This window comes from Amia ocellicauda, chromosome 2 (genome assembly GCF_036373705.1).
Source record: "Amia ocellicauda isolate fAmiCal2 chromosome 2, fAmiCal2.hap1, whole genome shotgun sequence".
In the NCBI taxonomy this organism is placed as follows: Eukaryota; Metazoa; Chordata; class Actinopteri; order Amiiformes; family Amiidae; genus Amia; species Amia ocellicauda.
Genome location: NC_089851.1, coordinates 23,833,079 through 23,854,946, shown reverse-complemented (window position 1 = coordinate 23,854,946; position 21,868 = coordinate 23,833,079). Strand labels below are relative to the sequence as shown.

Genomic DNA, 21,868 nt, shown 5'->3' with positions numbered 1-21,868 from the left:
TGTGCTGGCTGACTTTCATTTTAGCTCTTATCACTCTTAATTTGTTCTGGAGTATCTGTAAAGAAAACATGAAGTAACAAACTGAGGTTGACCTAATTTTCCCCTAGCCTTTAATTGATCAAGCGTGTCATTTTCTTTTGTTTTTTCTTTTTAAGTTTTCTTTTTATCTTTTTAACTCCACCTGTATCCATCTATCTATGTATCGATCTACCTATCTATATGGAATTTGGAGGGAATACATTGTAAGAAAAATAAACACACAATTTGTATATATTATTACAAATTTAAAGTATTTGATTTACTTTCAAGTGTAAATTAGACAATTATCTGTGTCGTGTTAGTGAGTCAGCAAAGATGGAAAGCTTACGCTATAACAATTCTAACTCAACAACTATATATTTGTTTTCTTAAATACAACCAATTTATTTAATTTTAATTTAAAAAAATGATGCTTGTAACACAGTTTGAGTAAAAGGCTTTGTGAATTATCTATTTGGAGCTGATTCCATATCCCTGAAACTGTATACTGACTGAGTATGTAATGGAATATATGTATTTCTTCTTTAGTTCATATATTTAGTATACTTAGACCACAATCTAGTGTGTCTTTAATTATTTTATATTCTGAATGAATATAAAAATATAAATTATTAGGTAAGAATCTACTAAAAACCGTGGTGCAGTATTCCGTGATACAATGACATATATTTATTGTAAAGATACATATTCTATATGTATTACAGAAGACGGAAATATGATTGTGGTCCACACTGTTGACAGATTTTATCATCTGTTTGCGTCTGTAAAAGGAAGATGCTGCAATAAACTGACAAAGGGCCACTTGCTAAATTGGGTGGACAGGAATTATAGAAGATCGTTATTACAATGGATTTCAAGAATATCTTCAATTTGATTATTTAACTGTAATTCACAGAATGATGTGAAATGTTCAGAGGCATTTATTTTAATTAAGGCAACGTTTAATGGAAAAGCACTGAGTATACAATCTGTTGAAAAGATTTGCAAGATGTATGCAATAAACTGAATCAAGTCAATCATTTATAATTGAAAAAAAATTAATTGAATAAGACTAAGCTCAGTTACTAAGCTGATATTGAAATGAGGAACACTGGTGGAAACATGACGGCCTTTTTATTTATTTTCTTTTTCCTGTACTGTTTGCTTTAATTAACAGCGTATACAGCATATTCTATACAGGGACAAAGAGTGAGTGCTTTTCAGTCAACATAGTGGTTCTCACTGAGATGAGTGAAATATTTACACCGTGCACCTGTTTGTAAGGAGACAGGCCTATATGTCACATTTTCATGAAAGAAAGGTTTTTTTTTTGTTTTGTTTTTTAATGTTGAGTTTTATTTCTATGCTATACATTTGTTGCCTTGGTGAATATTTATAAATATACACAAATATTATTTATGACCATACATTTTTTTGACACATGGTAGACCTGCATGTCCTTTAAAAAACAGAACAGTGTTTAATAATAAGAGTGCAGCCAGATATATTTGACAAAAGTTATTTTTTAAAATGTAAAGCTCCTTTTTGCGAGACTCCTACCTCTTTCTTTCTGCCTGTCTCTTGATAGGTACGACCCTGAATTCCTTGTCTGGAATCAAAATCAAGCCGAGCAAAGAATGACAAAGTAATCACACATTTATTTACATTCTATTCCTCATTTAATTACTATGATGATGATGATTATTATTAGGGCTATTATTTGAGAGTTACTAACCTCAGCGAAATCCTAGGAACAATTCATTCTCAAAGCTGAGCCTGAGTGAATGTGAACAGATTACTATGATATTTCAATGTTCCTCGCTGTTATATTGACAGGCTAGATCATTGCCACTGTCCATAATACAAACTTCTCCTCAGGTTTTAATGAACCCGTGAGAATAGCAGAGTTCTCATTTCCATGCTTTATTTTACATGTTAGAAAGGGAGAACGCAACAATGTTTGAACATTTCAAATCCATTCTAAAGAGAAGTGGAAATCCCAGTGATTTAGTTGCTCTTAGGCACTTAAATAATGTCTTGTGTTTATGCTTTAATTATCAGTGTTATCTGTTTTATTTATTTAATTTTGCATTCATTCATTTATTTTTATTTACATTTTACTGAAGCCTCTTCATGAATAATTCATTTTATTAACATAAAATGTTTATTCTTGTGTAAGGGTTCAGCTGCTGGTTGAGTTATTTTGACAGAATACAAAGGTGTTTAGGGACCTCTGGTGTCCTGGGTATGGTGAAGTCTGGTTTACAAGAAAGATAAAAAAGTGGGGCCTTTGTATTGTTCAAAGAGAAATCTTGCAGAAAAAGACATATACATATTTGACACAAACAGTTAGTGGGCAATTACAACGCAATTTCTTAGCAGACACCCTTATCCAGGGTGACTTACGATTGTTACAACATCTCACATTCATTTTACATTTGTAACCTTTTAAACAGCTGGACATTTACTGGAGCAATCTAGGTAAAGTACCTTGCTCAAGGGTACAACAGCAGTGCCCCCCACCTCAGGATTGTACCCACAACCCTCCACAGAGTCCACTGTCACTAATTATGCCTGATCCTACACATTAACTTCACTGCAGCACTGGATTAAACAAGTGGCCCATAGGTCATCATTCCTGAACCTCAAAAACTCAAAACATTCATTCTGTCTCATTTTAGGGGAGAGAATACAGTGCCTCCATTGACATATCTACTTTCTATAAAGCTAATTTTGAACACTTTTAACTACTTCTGACAACATGGCTGGAAGTAATTTTTTTACTGTAAGATGTTATTAATTAGTTTTATGACTCGGAACGTGTGTTTTGCTCTTTTGGTGAAAAACTAAATACCATCCATGATTTGTTGTGTGTTTTGCTTAGTTTAGTTTTATTCACTGGTTTGATTAACAGTACATTGTTTCAAGGCAGGAAGTCGCCACCTCTTGGTATATTGCTAAGTGATGTGAACCAACAGTGGGTTACATTTAATTTTGTTCTCTCCAGGCCACTCAAGATGTTTCATAGGAATTGTCTTGCAAGAAACCTAATTCAGAAAAGCAGTCCACTCTCACCCAAAGAGGGTTTTCATGTGTTTTGCCATGGCATATTAAACTTCCATTATGAATTAGTTATATTTCAAATTTAACATGAAATCTGTGATGAGAATAGGGTCATTTATTAATGCAGTACTTTCAATAAGTGCTGTTTAAAAATAAAGCAGTATTTTTTTATATATAGTACTGTGCAAAAGGTTTAGGCAGGTGTGGAAAAATGCTGTAAAGTAAGAATGCTTTCAAAAATAGACATGTTAATAGATTATATTTATCAATTAAATGCAAAGTGAGTGAACAGAAGAAAAATCTACATCAAATCAATATTTGGTGTGACCACCCTTTGCCTTCAAAACAGCATCAATTCTTCTAGGTACACTTGCACACAGTTTTTGAAGGAACTCGGCAGGTAGGTTGGCCTAAACATCTTGGAGAACTAACCACAGTTCTTCTGTGGATTTAGGCAGCCTCAGTTGCTTCTCTCTCGTCATGTAATCCCAGACAGACTCAATGATGTTGAGATCAGGGCTCTGTGGGGGTCATACCAGCACTATGGCAAGCCAAATTATCATTTAGAGATATCTCTAAATCATTTAAAGATATCTTCAAATATTTAAAGATATCTCTAAATAATTTAAAGATATCTGCAAATCAATTAAAGATATCTAATTTAAAAGTACATTTAGAGATATCTCTAAATGATTTGAAGATATCTCTAAATGAACAGGATGTTATTTGAAGATATCTCTAAATGATTTGCAGATATCTTTAAATGATTTAGAGATATCTTCAAATCATTTAGAGATATCTGCAAATCATTTAGAGATATCTTTAAAAAGCACCTTATTTAGATATCTCTAAATCATTTGCAGATATCTCTAAATCATTTATAGATATCTTTAAATGATTTAGCGATATCTTGAAATATTTGAAGATATCTTTAAATGCATTTAGAGATATCTCTAAATGATAATTTGGCTTGCCATACATCACTTCCAGGACTCCTGATGGATAGGTATCTGCCTGTACTTCTCAGCATTGAGGAGACCATTAATTCTGACCAAATCCCCAACTCCATTTGCAGAAATGCAGCCCCAAACTTGCAAGGAACCTCCACCATGCATCACTGTTGCCTGCAGACACTCATTCGTGTACCGCTCTCCAACCCTTCGGCCAACAAACTGCCTTCTGCTACAGCCAGATATTTCAAATTTTGACTCTTCAGTCCAGAGCACCTGCTGCCATTTTTCTGTACCCCAGTTCCTGTGTTTTCATACATAGTTGAGTCGCTTGGCCTTGTTGCCACGTCGGAGGTATGGCTTTTTGGCTGCAAGTCTTCCATGAAGGCCACTTCTGACCAGACTTCTCCAGACAGTAGATGAGTGTACCAGGGTCCCACTGTTTTCTGCCAATTCTGAGCTGATGGCACTGCTGGACATCTTCCGGTTGCGAAGGGAAGTAAGCATGATGTGTCTTTCATCTGCTGCAGTAAGTTTCCTTGGCCGACCACTGTGTCTACGGTCCTCAATGTTGCCCGTTTCTTTGTGCTTCTTCAAAGAGCTTGGATAGCACATCTGGAAACCCCTGTCTGTCTTGAAATGTCTGCCTGGGAGAGACCTTGCTGATGCAGTATAACTAGCTTGTGTCTTGTTGCTGTGCTCAGTCTTGCCATGGTGTATGACTTTTGACAGTAAACTGTCTTCAGCAGCCTCACCTTGTTAGCTGTGTGCAAGTGTACCTAGAAGAATTGATGCTGTTTTGAAGGCAAAGGGTGGTCACACCAAATACTGATTTGATGTAGATGTTTCTTCTGTTCACTCACTTTGCATTTAGTTGATAGTTTAATTTAATAGTTGAGTTTAATTGATATATATATATATATATATATATATATATATATATATATATATATATATATATATATATAATCTATTAACATGTCTATTTTTGAAAGCATTCTTACTTTTTTCATTTCATTTTTTCATACCTGCCTAAAACTTTTGCACAGTACTATATATATATATATATATATATATATATATATATATATATATATACACTCACCTAAAGGATTATTAGGAACACCTGTTCAATTTCTCATTAATGCAATTATCTAACCAACCAATCACATGGCAGTTGCTTCAATGCATTTAGGGGTGTGGTCCTGGTCAAGACAATCTCCTGAACTCCAAACTGAATGTCTGAATGGGAAAGAAAGGTGATTTAAGCAATTTTGAGCGTGGCATGGTTGTTGGTGCCAGACGGGCCGGTCTGAGTATTTCACAATCTGCTCAGTTACTGGGATTTTCACGCACAACCATTTCTAGGGTTTACAAAGAATGGTGTGAAAATGGAAAAACATCCAGTATGCGGCAGTCCTGTGGGCGAAAATGCCTTGTTGATGCTCGAGGTCAGAGGAGAATGGGCCGACTGATTCAAGCTGATAGAAGAGCAACTTTGACTGAAATAACCACTCGTTACAACCAAGGTATGCAGCAAAGCATTTGTGAAGCCACAACACGTACAACCTTGAGGCGGATGGGCTACAACAGCAGAAGACCCCACCGGGTACCACTCATCTCCACTACAAATAGGAAAAAGAGGCTACAATTTGCACAAGCTCACCAAAAGTGGACAGTTGAAGACCTGAAAAATGTTGCCTGGTCTGATGAGTCTTGATTTCTGTTGAGACATTCAGATGGTAGAGTCAGAATTTGGCGTAAACAGAATGAGAACATGGATCCATCATGCCTTGTTACCACTGTGCAGGCTGGTGGTGGTGGTGTAATGGTGTGGGGGAAGTTTTCTTGGCACACTTTAGGCCCCTTAGTGCCAATTGGGCATCGTTTAAATGCCACGGCCTACCTGAGCATTGTTTCTGACCATGTCCATCCCTTTACGACCACCATGTACCCATCCTCTGATGGCTACTTCCAGCAGGATAATGCACCATGTCACAAAGGTCGAATCATTTCAAATTGGTTTCTTGAACATGACAATGAGTTCACTGTACTAAACTGGCCCCCACAGTCACCAGATCTCAACCCAATAGAGCATCTTTGGGATGTGGTGGAACGGGAGCTTCGTGCCCTGGATGTGCATCCCACAAATCTCCATCAACTGCAAGATGCTATCCTATCAATATGGGCCAACATTTCTAAAGAATGCTTTCAGCACCTTGTTGAATCAATGCCACGTAGAATTAAGGCAGTTCTGAAGGTGATAGGGGGTCAAACACAGTATTAGTATGGTGTTCCTAATAATCCTTTAGGTGAGTGTATATATATATATATATATATATATATATATATATATATATATATATTATCTGGTTTTAACTTCTATGAATAAAGTCTTATTTTGTACTAAACAACCTTGATCTAAATTAGATGTAATGATTCAGTTCAGAAATTCATGATCTGTTATGAATATACATGTTTGATTGAGAGATTTGAAGTGAAGGGGATACTGTCTAATTGATATGATTGATTATAGAGGAAGAGTTCTTGATTCCTCCTTTCTCTGTCCTGCTGCTCTGTATCCGGAGGGTTCAGGTTTGACTGCTGTTCTCTGCGTGAGCGTCTGTGCCGCCAGAATCCTGTTGTATTTGCAAGTTATCGATTGCCCTGCTGAGAATACAGAGCAGGCACGTTCTGCCTGAAACCTGCTGTTAAGCGTCATCATCACCACTTAGCCTTCAAAGTGTGTTTATCTTTTTTTTTTTTAAAAGAAGATAGGGCTCTAATACGATTTGATGTAATTGTGTTCTTCCCCGAAAAGACCTATTTATAAAGTTTCCTCAGCTGAGAGATGCTCAAAGAGTCAGATTGATTGACAACAAAATAGGGTGCCCTTTTACAATTACCGCTCACTGGCAGTACTAATGAGATGAAATAGCAGTAGTTACTTTTTATCCGAGTGGCTTGTCGTGCTTTTGGGTTCCTTTTTAGAAAATATGTACTGTTCATTTTCTTATTTGTTTGTTTCTTTATTTGTGTATTATATGTATAGAACATTTGTGTTTGAAAAATAACATAACTGATCTACGTATATTTTTCAGGCAGCTTTATGTTCAACGGAGTGAATCAATAGTTCAGGGTTTTACACACTCATCCCAAACATATACCTGACTCGTTTGAACGCATTAAAGTGTAAATTGTCAGCCTTGAGCTGTGTTAGAATACGCTCGTGTACATAGTGATCCTCATATTAGCTCACAGTGTTTCCTGGAAGTGGATGTGTACACCATCATGTGAAGCCATGTGAGGAAATCCTTGAACAAATGTCCTTTCCCTAGGTAGGATTACCTAAGTGTATTCATAAATATAATGCATGTGGCTTAGATGTGAGAAATAAAAAGAACCCTGTTACACAAGGGTAAGTTTTGCATTGTCTGATACGAAAATAGGCTGGCAGAGCTTTGTGTTATAAGTTCTACTCTTATAACAGGCCTCAGAATATGGATTCATATTTCATTATGTAGATATATCAAATTATTCACATTTGTATGGGAAATCGACCATACTAAAAATACTTTAAAAGTCTGTTGTATAGTTAATTTATTCACTGTTAGTTAACTAGCATTTTCCTGTGTTCTGTAGTCTTAACTTGAGTGGGGATTAGAGTTAGGGCTGTAGTCGTTGTCCAGTCCATGATCATTCATTCATTATCGGATTCTCATACAGAAGTGGGTTGGTTAGTCAGTAAATCACTCCAAATGCTCATCAAAAGTCTCTCTTGCCCTCCAACCCTCCCTCCAGGTATGGTGCAGGTATGACCTTGACCCCGCCTCACATACTTCTCCTCCCTGACTGCACCCCGCTCAAAATGTGAGCTTTGATAATTTTCAGGATTTAACGGTTGTAGACATGAGTATTTACATTAGTAGTATTGTTAATTATAGAATGATGTGCATTGTTCTTTAGTCCTTTTCTCTATGGGTTGACATTGTATTCTATTATTATTATTATTATTATTATTATTATTATTATTTTTATTATTTTATTTATTTATTTATTTATTTATTAGTAGACATCCTTATCCAGGGCAACTTACAAAATATAAGTGCAATACAATTAGAGGTTTCCAGAGCTCATACATACACAGCCAGTTTGTCAAGCTCTGCTGAATTCACTCGACATGGATATGTGGGTGGGACTTAGTTGAGGTGAAGTTCCTCAAGCTAGATCTAATACTTATATAAGATATCATCCCTGTGTGGGGATCTGTTGAAGTGAATGCAATTGAAGGCCATTAGACCTGCACTGTGTGAAGGAAATTAAGCACTGTGAAGATGGTATCAAATGATGGAATACCTGAGCTAGCAGGGAGATTGAATATCTCTACAGCCAATAGTTATACTTTGGGAAGTTATTGTTTTCTACCGAAACCATTTTTATTACTGAATACAAGTTTGAATTTTCAGAAGAGCCCCCTGCCTATTGTATGTTGTTTGTATTACAAACAATATGGATCCAAAGCATTCACACATTATTATTATTATTATTATTATTATTATTATTATTATTATTATTATTGTTGTTGTTGTTGTTGTTAGTATTGTTAGTATTATATATGTATTAGAGCTTTATATCCCATATATTCTTAGCAGTGACTGAATCTCCCATTAACTAATTTCCAAAACAGATGAGAATAAATTAAACGGTGTTTTTAAAGTCCCCTTGTATTGCTGCATAAATCAACATGTCTTTCCCCTCGAGGCTTTGTATAAAAATGAATTTTTCATATTACACTAAAGAATTATTGATATACATTTGCATCAGTAATGATTAGTGTACTAGCATAAAAGAGATTATTTGTGTTCATATATTCTTCAAGGAAACAAAACAACTGTAAAAATACTTTTATAATAATATTTTTAATAGGGGTGGTGCATGATCATGTTGCATAATCTTGTAACCCATCATTTAAAATTAAATTATTAACTATTTTCATTTAGTTTTTTGTTGTAATTTTGTTGTATTCATAAGTTACGTGTATAGCAAGTATACCTTTTTTTCACATTGTCACTAAATTGGAACTTTTACATTAACAAAATAAACTATATAAACAATACAAATTACATATATGCATATATTCAGTTGCTACCACATTTATTCAGACCATTGATGAAGAGTAAATAAATGCTGGTGTAATTTGTTTCTAAATGTACAAGAAGGTAAATAATTTTAAGACTGTCAACAACAACACACATTTTCTAGGTACACAATGTTGACAGTATTATTTGACAGTATTTTGCTAATACAACTTGGTTTGATAACATGGAACAGGTGCTACATGTAGTCTTAAAGTAAGTTAATCAACTTCTCAGGAGGGATATTTAAACTATTCTTCATGCAGAACCTCTCCAGGTCCTCCAGGTTGTGTGGTTTGTGCTTGGACTTGGTGTGGTTAACACAGATATTCTCTTGGATTGAGGTCTGGCGATTGTGATGACCAATGTGGAATGCTGATTTGTCTTCTCCTTGAACCTTTTCATCATAGACCAGGATGTGTAGTTTGGATTGTGCTGGAAAAATGCGAGTGCAAGACCGGGCCGAGACTGACGGGCCGAGACAGAATAGGATCAGTCAATATTTCATGCAATTTCATTTCCTGTACAAGCAGCAATCTGTTATATTTAACACAATATATACAACTAATAGCAAAGCAGGTTATTATTACAAAATACAGTAAATTAAATTATACGTACAATACATCAAGTGCTTCGAAGTTCCTGCATAAAGTAGCAAATACCTGCTTTATGCGGTTTACGTCTTCAGAGTTTGTGCAAGTGGCTTTTATCATTACAGTCCCCCGGAAACAACTCTGACATCACTCCGCACAAATTAAAAACCAGCATAAGTTTATTGTATAGCCTTCCAAAGCAATCTGTACTTTCTAAAGACGATCAAGAAACATCGCCCACACCGAATGTGAAGATTTGAATGATACATGATGTCCACACAGTACCAAGGATTCAGCAGCTGTTTTCGTCCATTTCTGAACAGAGGCCAAGCGATTCCTCTGCGGGTCGTCCCTCCTGTAGGCACTTCATCAGCACTCCCCACTCCCCTGCCCTCTTAATGTCCTGTGCATGTTACTGTCTCATATGAGAATATTTCATTAAACATTTTGTATCACAATGAAGCAATTAAATATCCACCCCCCCAACAAAAAATAGGTATCAGCCATTACGTTCTGTTAATGGTTTTAGATTTTTTTCTTGTTTGACTTTTAAGCATTTCAGCTGTAAACGTAAACCATCTATGGTTACAGATAGTACAGTACTAGTGCCTGCAAACTTGTCAAGGTCAACTCCTTTCCCTGTGTTTCTCCCTCAGTGCCAACCTTTTACCCCCAGTGCTATGAGGTCTCTAAGGAGGCCTGGGTTCCTGTGTGTGTGTGAGAGAGACAGAAAGAGTGAGAGATAGAGAGAGAGACAAGGTTGTTGCTATAGGGATATACCATAAAAATATTAAAATAAATACAGTAAATACAAATAACAAATGAACAAGGAACATGGGTCAAATCAGCAATAAATACAGGATAGAAATCTTCAATAAATCTTTGTCATGTTTTAAAAAATATATTGTTCCCCAGTCTTCCTGCACAGATAATCATTCAAATTTCAATATATTTTTTAACAATATCCTCCAGCTTGAGTTCATATAATTTCATTCTTGCAATCTCTTTTTTTTTTCCTTTTCACCATTACCAAAATCTCTCAAACTTACGTAGTTTTACAACATATGCTCTGGTAGCCTGCATTTTCTCAGGGCAGCCTTCATCAATGTTTTAGTCCCTTAATATCAAATGCACTGATTACAGTTGCCCTGTTAAGGGACCAGTCATTGCCAGTCCCCCATGTTGCCTTTACGATGCGTTTTGAAAGTGGGGTGTCCATAGCAATGTAATGCTTTACTGATATTGTATAATGATGAACTGTAATTTAAAAAGCTATCTAAGTGTGAAAATAAAGGCTGCCCTCCTTTCTCAGATTAAGAATGAATGGGCGCTGGTAATGAAATGAACACGGTCACAGTGTTTTAGATATTATAAATGTCCTAACTGACTTTCAGTAATGACACATGTGATATATACAGCAGCAGCTCATGCCTATGATGATGATGCCAATGGTCTCAGTTGACAGAGATCTGTTTAAAGCTGGGGAACAATATATCTTGCATCGGAGAACTGCACTGAAGTCTCCTCTCAACTTGTTTTCTGGGATGACTGCAATATATTTAAAAAGTAATAATCTGGGGGTTTGGCAGTAAATTCTGGCTAAAGGATGTTTAGATGAGGCAAGCTTGGTATAAATTAGCAGCAGTGAGGGACAGGTGATTAGATTGAAAATTTAATTCTACACTTTTTCCTTGATTTTGTTTAATGGATGGAAAGTACTACAGCAATGTAGGTCCTAGCCTTGAGTGTTCCTATGGCCCTAAGTGAAGGTTTCAGACTTAAATATCTGGTATTGCTGTATATCAACCATAGCATTTAATCCCACTCTCTTGCTTTTCACTTAAAAAGAAAGCCATACGCCACTGGTTTCCAGCTTCAAAGACAGTGCCTCTGAGCTCAAAGTGCAATAAGTTTCAATAGATATCAGTACTACCTGCTGTGCAACAAAATCAAATGCAGTACGGTATAATGATGCAATAAAGAAGCTCCGCTGTGGTGCGTTTGGTTGCTTGTTATAGGAAAATTGCCATTCTAGTTATTTCTTTTCAGTGGAAGTCAGAGGACTGTGCCTGTGACCTTGTTGATAAGACAGTGTCCTCACCATTAACTCTGCAGCCTTGTATTTATTTTCCTCAAGTGTTGAGCGGTGGACCGGTGTGCTGGAAGCCAAACAAAGGTGGGATTTGTATGCCATGGATAGCCATATCGTAAAAAATCTTTCTTCCTCTTCAACAAGTGCATTACACTGCTTAGTCCTGTATGGAAGTGGCTACATTTTAATATGTCATTTTATTATTATTGGAACTATTGAAGTTTATAATTTGCTTAATAAAAAAAAATCCCCTCCGCCATCATATACTAAGTTATAACTGTATAACTTCTTATATGCTGCAATAGAGGAAATACAATGAAAATCTGTTTTCAAAAATGGGTTCATGCTTTGTATTTAGCACAAAGTCCATTTGTTTAATTTCATTTTCTAGGAACTGCTATTCTTTCTAATTAGTAAGCAGTTTTTTCTGTATTTTTCTACCTTGTTATATTTGCTTTGTACTGATTCCTTAATCCATAGTTTGTTATGTTAATGTCTTTTTTTTCTTTAAAGAAAATAAGGAAGGTTATAAACAGGAATAGGTAATTTGGCATGCATTGTCCCTTAGGTTGATAGGAGGTTATTGATCCAATTAACTACTTCCACAGGATCACCAAGAATAAAGGTATACAACATAATGAGACAGTTTGTCCCAAACCCACAATCTTTGTGTTTTAACAGCACACTGGGTTTCTGGTGTAAATACACTTGTACATGTTTTATTTGAGTCCCCTAGTCCTACTCTCCATTTTGAGCCTTTTATTGGGGTTAATTTAATTAATTCCTGTTCAGAAATTCAGATATTTTTGAATACCTTATCAAGTACTGACTAATATTTCTCTTTCCTGGGGTAGAGAACTTGAGGTCTTATAATCATTCAGTGTTTTAAAATAGCTTTCAGTTCAGAATCTCTCTTGAACCCTTTCCATGGCACCATGTATTTATTTATTTATTTATTACAGTATTTAGCCTAAAACTATATTTTAAATAGTTTAAATATGTACCTCCCATACTTTGGATGCAATGTTATCAAATATTTCCATTGTTTTGATGGCATTCTTTACTACACACTATAACACTTTTAGCATTTTAACTCTCACTTAAACTAACATTTTTATGTTTTTTTTGCTGATCCGCAGTTCATGAAAAAAGCTCTGTGGTGGCTGATCACAGTGAATAGGCATTCAACAAAACTAAATAAACCAAATAATTAATTAATATGTATACAAATCTTTGTTTTTATATTTACTAGGTTAACATACAGTAGATAAAGCTGAGTTATATATTTCTTTTGAGATTAAGATGTCAACCTTTGTGTGACCAATTGTACTCTTGTTGTTTATGCTAATTACAATGCTTGTCAAGAGTTCCATTAGTATCCATCAAACCTCTTCATTGCCATTAGTCAGCAGTTACCCAAATGTTAGTCATGTTTTTAGAACCCCACAGATGTAAGTAAATTGCTGTTTATCTATTAAAATGTGTCCATCAGTGTATCCACTGGGTTGAGCATTTAGCAAGTGGTAATTTTTCTCTTTGTAGATAATGGTCTGATGGGTCATTTGTGTTACTGGTTACATATTTCCCTTACTAAATTATATACCATCATTATATTAGACACATAGCAAAAAACAACATTGAGGCTTTTAAATATCTTGCCCTACCGCCATTTTTTTTAAATGCCATTACTCAGTTCGCGCATTTGTTTACATATCCTTTGTTGCTTGAGCATGTTTTCATGTTTGAGAACTCTGTGTGGAATTATTTATAAATAGGCAAATTATCCAATGTCTCAAGTAGCTCTTTTCAAGTAGTGTTCTACTGAGAGAGACTGGTTTTGTTCTTAAGCGTCACTTCCAAGCTGTGATTCCCAGCAGACAGCCGCAGAAGGGACGCTTGAGATCTGCACTGATACGGCTTCGCTAATTGAAATGTAGTACTTCAGATGGTGCGTATTTATAAATCATTGAAAGTTAGGCTCCTTCATTGGAATCATTAGTAGGAATAAATCATGCTCTTCTAATTGTAAATGCAAGAGCAAAGACTGTGTAGTAAAGCTACGCCTCACAGTCAGACCATGTTGTTGTGTCACAAGAAACTGTCCAGGTAGTATCAATGTTACAAAAAATGTCTAACAGTAAATGTCAGTAAATATTAATTTGTTCTTGCAACCAGGACAAATTAACTAGAAACTCATCATTCTATAATATATATTGCAAATGTAATTGAATTGAATTTCTATAAGCATGCAGAATAATAAGACAAATTAATATTAGAAGGCTTCTATGGTGTATCCTATTCTTTCTCCTCTTGAGGTTTGGAATTTGAAATCAGTTACAGAATAGGTTAGTTCTAATAAAACACCCCTAGCTAAACACTTGGATCTGTTCAGTGGTTTGCTTAATGTCTGTTCATACCATTCACTTCCCTTTTATTTGAAGTATCTAGCATCTTTTTGAATGTCTTCAGTTCCCATTATGATTGTAATTTAAAGATTACAGCAATTATAGAATTTGTTTTTTCATTCACTTTCATGTGAAGTATTCAAAATGTATTGTGCAGGCTATACAGATATTTGTTATATTTTCTGTTGAAACCTTAACCCTATACCCTGAAAGGTTTTTTATTATGTAGAGCATTGCTATGCACTTCTACAGTATATGACATACAATGATACCTTAACTCTCTTAAACAGAGCTCTGGCACAGTTTGATCTGGTGTATAACAGGAGTGTTTGGTCAGCATGGTATATATCATGTGCAAGGGATTAGACAGGCGATGTCCTTTCATACCTCTTTGCTTTTTGCAATCTAGTCTTGTCTACAATTTGACCTTTAACAAAGGGGTGGACGAAATCAAGCATTCACGATCAATTATTTGACTCACTGGGGTTGGGAAATAAGCTAGGAGACTTAAGCAATAAAAATGGATAGAACAAAAAGTCAAAGTAGATAAAGAAAAAATATTCTTAGGGTGAATATATGAGTTAATTAAGAATGTGATAACAAGATGAGCCTGGTTACTTTTTAAATGACAGAAGAGTATTACCATTTAAACCCTTTTCTGACAATTTAAAAAGGTAAATGAAAGCAATCGGGACCATGTATTTGTTATCTTGTAAAAATAGGTTGAAACTAAAGAAATAAAAAATACTTAATGAGAGCTTTGAGTCTTAATTCTAAAATTATGTAATTATGTAATCTTGCAGATTGCCAAAGTACTTTTATCTTGATTGCAAGATGATAATTTTATGTTTCAGGATACCATAAACATTTACATGTTTACACACAACTGAAAACTAATTTGATTTGTGCCTACTCTTAAAAGTGATGGGACCATAATGAATGCCACAATGCAACCCTGAAAACATATGAAAAGGATGCATCATTTGTGTCAGAAAATATTTACAGAATGCAGTGTTAGTTTACTTGAATACAAATGGTTAGAATTACACCTTTATGCAGATAATGATTTTTTCATTCAGGTTTATAACAGATCCATAAATGGAGGTCTTTCTATCTAAACTACATACTGTAATATCTCAATGTGCATTCACAAATACCCCTGAAAATGTCTTGCTCCCTGAAGACCCAATTGGTTCTCAGTATAATTTTGTTCATAGATTATTCAGTATTGAATCTTTGTACAATCCATTGCAAACACTGTTTAAAAGCAGACTTGTCTTCACTATTCTCTTTCTAATTGAAACAAATCCATTAGAAATGGATGGATGGATTTTTAATACGAGGGTTTACATTACTAGTGCTGTAATATTGTGGCTGCTGCTACAGTGAAAGAGAAAACTCAGACAAAACAGATGTGTTATTTATTTATTTTTACCAGTTTTGTACGTTTCAGTTGCTGCACTGCAATTGAGCCGATACAGTTCTGTAATTACATGGACGGGTGCACTTTCAACAGGACTTTTCTTGTACAACATTCAAGATGTGGCCATCAAATGTTATGCATTTTAAAATGAGAATTGTGATGATAATCTAGTCCTAGACTTGCAAATGCAGCCCTTAAGAACTTTTTCCAAAATAATTGTATGCTATGGTAAATGGTATGTTCTCGGGCTTAAACCTTACTTGTGCTGCTTTGGTTTCCCAGTTTCTATCATAGCTGTCAATACCCCTCCATGCTTTATCTTTGTTTAACTGTTTGTCAGTATCTATAATTTCTGTTTTTATGATATACATAGCAAGCATTTATAATTCTAGTAACTGGTGGCTGCCTTTTGTGATTATTGATTTACATTTTTTAATCTTAGTTTATAAGAAAATGATGTAATCATTGCTGCTGTAAAACAATGTATTCTTATCAATTTACCAGCTTTTGAGTACAAACTGTCAGATATCAATGCATTCTCACCTACTGAGATCTGACTGTTTCTTGTGTTTTTGATGTTTTTATTTTATAAAGGAGCATCAATTATTTAAGTGAGCCAACATTGTTCTATGATTTTCTTCTGAGAATTATTGTTGGTTTGAAATAGTCAGAATCCTATTTATATTCAAAAAACAACTACAGTCTGTTAGAGGCATGAATGCCTATGGATACCAATACATTATTTAAGATCTCAAACTAAATTAAATGAAGACGAAAAATGCAAGCAAACCAGAAAATCATGCCTGATTGTTGCAAAGAGAAAGACCATCAGAATACAATTTAACCCTCAGCTGTCAGAACTGACTTACAAGACAGTATTTTGCCTCCTTGCATAATCCCTCCATTTTAAAGAGCATTGTTTCATTTAGCAAGTTTAACACACGATTCTGGAGACAAAGTTGCAATATGACAGAGATCATCATAGTGCCACTCTTGGAAATACTATTATTTACCATCTGCATTGCTCTTGGGCAGTTTTGTTGTAAATGAGGCCATTAAGAGATTAATACATCAGTCTCTTCTGAAGACCTTTATAAACCTGTTCATACAGAACACTTTGCTGATTACTGAATCTCTGCTTACCATATGTTGTCAAAGTCACCAGTTGTCTTTTTTGGTCTTCTTTAGTTCTGATGCTTTTTTCTGTGACAAAGGAAATATATTAACTTCTGTATACATATTTGCATCACAAATGTACTAAAAATATTTTCTGGCCAAAGGGGATCAGTTATATACTCAGGACTTTAACTGGAAAGTGCTGTTGCTGTATTTGTTTATCAGAAGACTTCCATCGCTCTTGCTGTGAGTTTTACCAATGTAACACATTTTGAATGTTGCAGTTTGGGGTAGTGTAACTTAGAATATCACAACTCTCAGCTGACTATCATTAATAAAGCTATGTTTAATTTACAAAAGGTGAGATTTACAAAAGCTGACTGTATTGTACAGGAAACTATGCACATATTCCAGCATCACTTCATGTCAGCAATGTTTTTCAATCCATCAAGGGACTCATCTGTAATAAGTTTACTGTGCAATTTATTGACTTACTCTGTGAATCAGACCATATGACTGTTAAGCCCTCAAGTTTCAGTATTACTTTTCAACACCACTTCTGGTAACACTCTAATTCATAAAAAAGCACATCAGCAGGAACAGTTCAAAGTTAAATTGCAATCTACTGAAGTACTGAACACCTAATACAGTAATTAGTGGCAAACTGTTAGGAGTAGCTGCCAAGAAACTGAAGAGAGAGTTGCCCATCATACATGCACACATACATAAACACAAACATGCACACACACGCACACACACACTTGTAGCACACCTTAACTTTATGGCAATTGAAGAACATTTAAGGAGAGAATAAATATTCCAAATAAAATTCAATTCAACATTATTATTATTATTATTATTATTATTATTATTATTATTATTATTATTATTATTATTATTATTATTTCTTGGCAGACGCCCTTATCCAGGTCGACTTACAACATACTGTAAGTGCAATACAAAGTGGCATAAGTGCAATACAAAGTGAACATTGATCTTATGACCTTATGGTCTCATGATCTTTCTGGAACATGCTGGAAATCTGAATATGTGCTGCCAAAGACGCAACATCCAATAATAAGAACACTTTTGACAGAAACATCCAGTTCTCAGATAAACACTTAATATAAGCTCACCTGAAGTAACCAATTGCTAACTTCATAGCAACGTTGTTTTGGTCATATCATTTGGCATTTAAGTCTGAAAACGTTATATAACCAGTAGGAAATGGGACCGTGATGAAAGTAAATAAAAGTTCAACCATCAGATTGTGTGAAATCAGGTACCAGGGCCAGTCTAGAAGCTAATTCAATATATTTCAGTTACTCTACCAGGTTGTGTTCAGTTTATGTACTTGTGAGGACATTTTTGTTTATTGTTTTAACCAGGCTGCTCCTGTTTTCTTGCCACACACCAGAGTGAATTCTTTAGTCATACTCTAAAGGGAAGGAGATTTGACTTTTGAATGAAATGTGCTGAATGTGATTACATTTCACCACAGCATAGACAATTGCAATTTGCAGAAATTGATTTTGCATTATTAAATAAAACAGACAATAAAGACAGCTAGGCATTAAACCTGTTGACCATACGTAGTAATGACTTGTAAAGCTATTGTTCAACCAGCAGAATTATTCTTATTACACTGTATCTTCATGTAATTGCTATTCAAGGTAACTGGTAACACATAATAATGCATGGTTTAAATATCCTGGGGAGTATGTACCGGGTTTGTTTTCACCTGGTACAGATCTTTCCAGCAGGGATAGCATGGTCAAGATTAATATCCTCTCACGCTGCCAGCCTTGTACCAATAAAATGTAGGAGCTGGCTTTTGCAGGTTCCAGAGCCCCAGTCCCTTAGTGACAGCATTATCAAAGAGTCTGACCTCCATTCTCAGTGTTATAGAGTTCGATATCTTAAACTTCACAATGTTCTGATCTCAAGATTTTGTCTCCCATCATCAAAAAGCATTCATTCGAGAGAACTGGCAGGAAATAGCTTGTTGCAGACGACACAAGCAGATAATGTGTCATTTTCAACAACAACAGCAACAATGCAATTCATCTCAATTGAGGAGCCCAAAGAGCCTCACAATAACACCTCTGTCAGTTTTGTTAAACAATTTGTCATTATTCTTAATTAGGACTCGCAAACACTACTCTTAAGTGGGTTACGTGAGAAAAGAAGGTACAGCCTTGAATTACTTCTACTACGTCTGATACGAAAGTCAGACCCAGAATGTCTTCATAGCTTCAATTTTTTAAAATAATTGAACTTCTTATAACATCATGGATTCAGGCTGTTGTTTGGCCTTTAAAATGGAGCAGATAACCTTCTGATGTAATACAATGAGTTATATTAAAATGTCTCTCAGTAACGATTCTGAATAATATTTAGGAGTTAGGCTCATTTATTTGTATCTCTGCATGGAGTGTAAAATCCAGTGTTTAACGTATTAATGAAATACAGTGCTCATAAATTATAAACAATGCTTTGTGCTCTCAAAAACTGTCAGATTCAATTATTAGCATTAAAACCTTGGTTGTTTTCTTCTATTCTGTAGCCTGAATAAGTTTAATAATTGACAGTTGTCCTGACACTTGTATCATACAGTTTGTGTGAGATTACCATAGAGCTATCATGAGGTTAAATACTCCTTAGCATAACATAAACTCCATATGTTTTGGAGTAGGATTGCTTAAAAAATCATTGCATCCTTTAATGTGGTGTAAATCTTCTGGCAAATAGGGGGTTGGGAGAAAGTGCACCTGACTGAGCTTGAACAAATGTTCAAATGATGATAGGTCTCAAATGCAGGGGTTTAGTTTCTTCTTTTTTTTTATTGCAGCAGGGAACCAAAGCGCCAAATTACTTTTTACTGAAGGATTGGCCTTTTACAGCTAACCTAGGTACAAATGATCCAAGAGACAACAAGGAGATCTTGACAAAATAAATTGTATCTTCTGGTTCCACAAATCAATTCTCTTAAACTTCAGGAAGCTGCAGGAACTGTCTGTGAGAAAAGACATGGGTTGCTGTAAATGGTGGGAATGAATTACAAATTGCCTACGAATCCCACAAGAAAATTTGGGAGCCCAAAGAAATATAATTGGAGACTCAGGTATGTCAGAATAAAGAAAGAACAAGCAACATGCCACAAACTGTGGTATACTCAAAGCATGGCATGTTTAGTTCAAGGCTAGGCGCCTCGGGCAAGTCAATCTCTTGTGACATCATGGCAAATCCTTTCCCTCTCCAATGCTTATGAAGCATTAACTAATTTGTGTGAAGTGTTCTGCAAACTGTTTTAATGTTCATTTCTGCTTCAGAGAACAGCAGCTAACATGCTATTACAGTCATGAGATCTAACAGCTAAACAATACACACAGCCAGATTGACAAAGGACCCAGAAAAGATACTCAAGGCTGAATCGAAGTGCACCCCCTTCATTACAGAGGTGGTGCAGTTCCATAGGCATGCATTCTCTGGTTTGTTTCTAGATTTGTATGTAATCAGTTTGATAAAAGGCTCTTACAGGGTTAGGCTATAAGATTTCAAGCATACTGTAAAAAGACGCATTATCACGGTCAGTCACATGGCCATTAAGCTGAATAATGATCTGTGAGTAATTTAATCAGAATAAAGTACAAAACATTTTGGTTGACAGACCTCCTGCTTATTGCAGCCACCCAGACACTATGGGTGGATTGCTTATAAACACATTGCATATTGTGTGTGTGTGAATGTGTATTTGCTGGTGTAAAGCTCTGAATTTGCAGGACAGATGAACAATTCCTGTTTTCAGTTACTTAGATTTTACTTTTTCTTTTGATAGTAAAGACAGATATTGTCTATAACTCTTACTATATATATATATATTTTTTTTTTTTTGCAGTCTTTATACAAGTTTATACTGATTTTAATATGAAACTCTCAAAAGCTTTTAGGATGTGTAACATTGATATGACTGTACAAAAGATTAATTATAATGATTCCCTTTTATATGAGAACCAGTTACTTTCAATCAATAATTAATATCTTAACAATTCAATGTTTATGTCATTTTGCTTTTGAACAAGGGCATTGTCAATTAAGAATGTTTGCTACTGTTTCTGTTGTTCTTAATGTTTATATTAACAATTAAATTATCTTCTTGAAAGAAAAGGAATGTCACTATTCTGATTGAAGGTTTTTCCTGAGTTTTACTTCTTTGTGTTATTCTAAAAAAAAACTACTTAAAGGAAATTGCCTGTGTGTATTCATCAGTTTTAAATGGATCCATAAGAACAATTAACGGTTATCTGAGAACAAAGATACTACCCAAAGGGGGATGGGACATTGACATTACCAGTGAATGCATTTGCAAATCTGCCTATAGGCTACTGTGTATTGTCACTCAGGGAGTCCCCTCATCTGCCTGCTTTACCTAGTGACAACACAGAGTTAATAGTCTAAGATTCACATGTGACCTCGCAGCCTTTGGGTAATATCCTCTTTCTCAATTTGCAATTGTCGTCTTTTGAGGATACTACCCAAAATGGGATGGGGTACAGTACACCCAAACCGTGAGACTGGCAGCGGATAGATAAGGAAGCCAGCCCTGAAGCCACAACCTGCCAGGAGATAAGGCCTCAACTTACAGTAATAGACAAAAAAGAGGACAGGAAACCAACAGGGACCAACAATCAGTGAAACAGGAGTAGGGGCCTGAACACCACCACAATAGAACTAAGTCAGGAATATACAGTATACAGTATTGCAGGGAGCAATACATGCCTGCACACCATCCAGATAGGAACCCATGGACAGGGTCAAACGCCAAGCTCCACTGTGGTAAACTCATACACTGAGCGAGGCATAGGGGGCCATAGCCATAGGCCATAATAATATTTATAATATACACTCACCTAAAGGATTATTAGGAACACCATACTAATACTGTGTTTGACCCCCTTTTGCCTTCAGAACTGCCTTAATTCTACGTGGCATTGATTCAACAAGGTGCTGAAAGCATTCTTTACAAATGTTGGCCCATATTGATAGGATAGCATCTTGCAGTTGATGGAGATT

General features: G+C 35.4%; 1 protein-coding gene across 4 annotated transcripts in view; it reads left to right on the top strand.

The window, feature by feature from the left end:
* ctnnd2a (catenin (cadherin-associated protein), delta 2a) overlaps nt 1-21,868 on the top strand; it is a 315,486-nt gene that overhangs the window by 163,555 nt on the left and 130,063 nt on the right. Inside the window, exon 10 of one of the 4 annotated variants that reach the window (XM_066721557.1) lies at nt 1,607-1,663. The exons of the other annotated variants lie outside the window; for them this stretch is intronic. Coding sequence (XP_066577654.1) covers nt 1,607-1,663 — 57 coding nt within the window. The remainder of the gene's footprint in view (nt 1-1,606; nt 1,664-21,868) is intronic. 4 annotated transcript variants of the gene reach the window in all.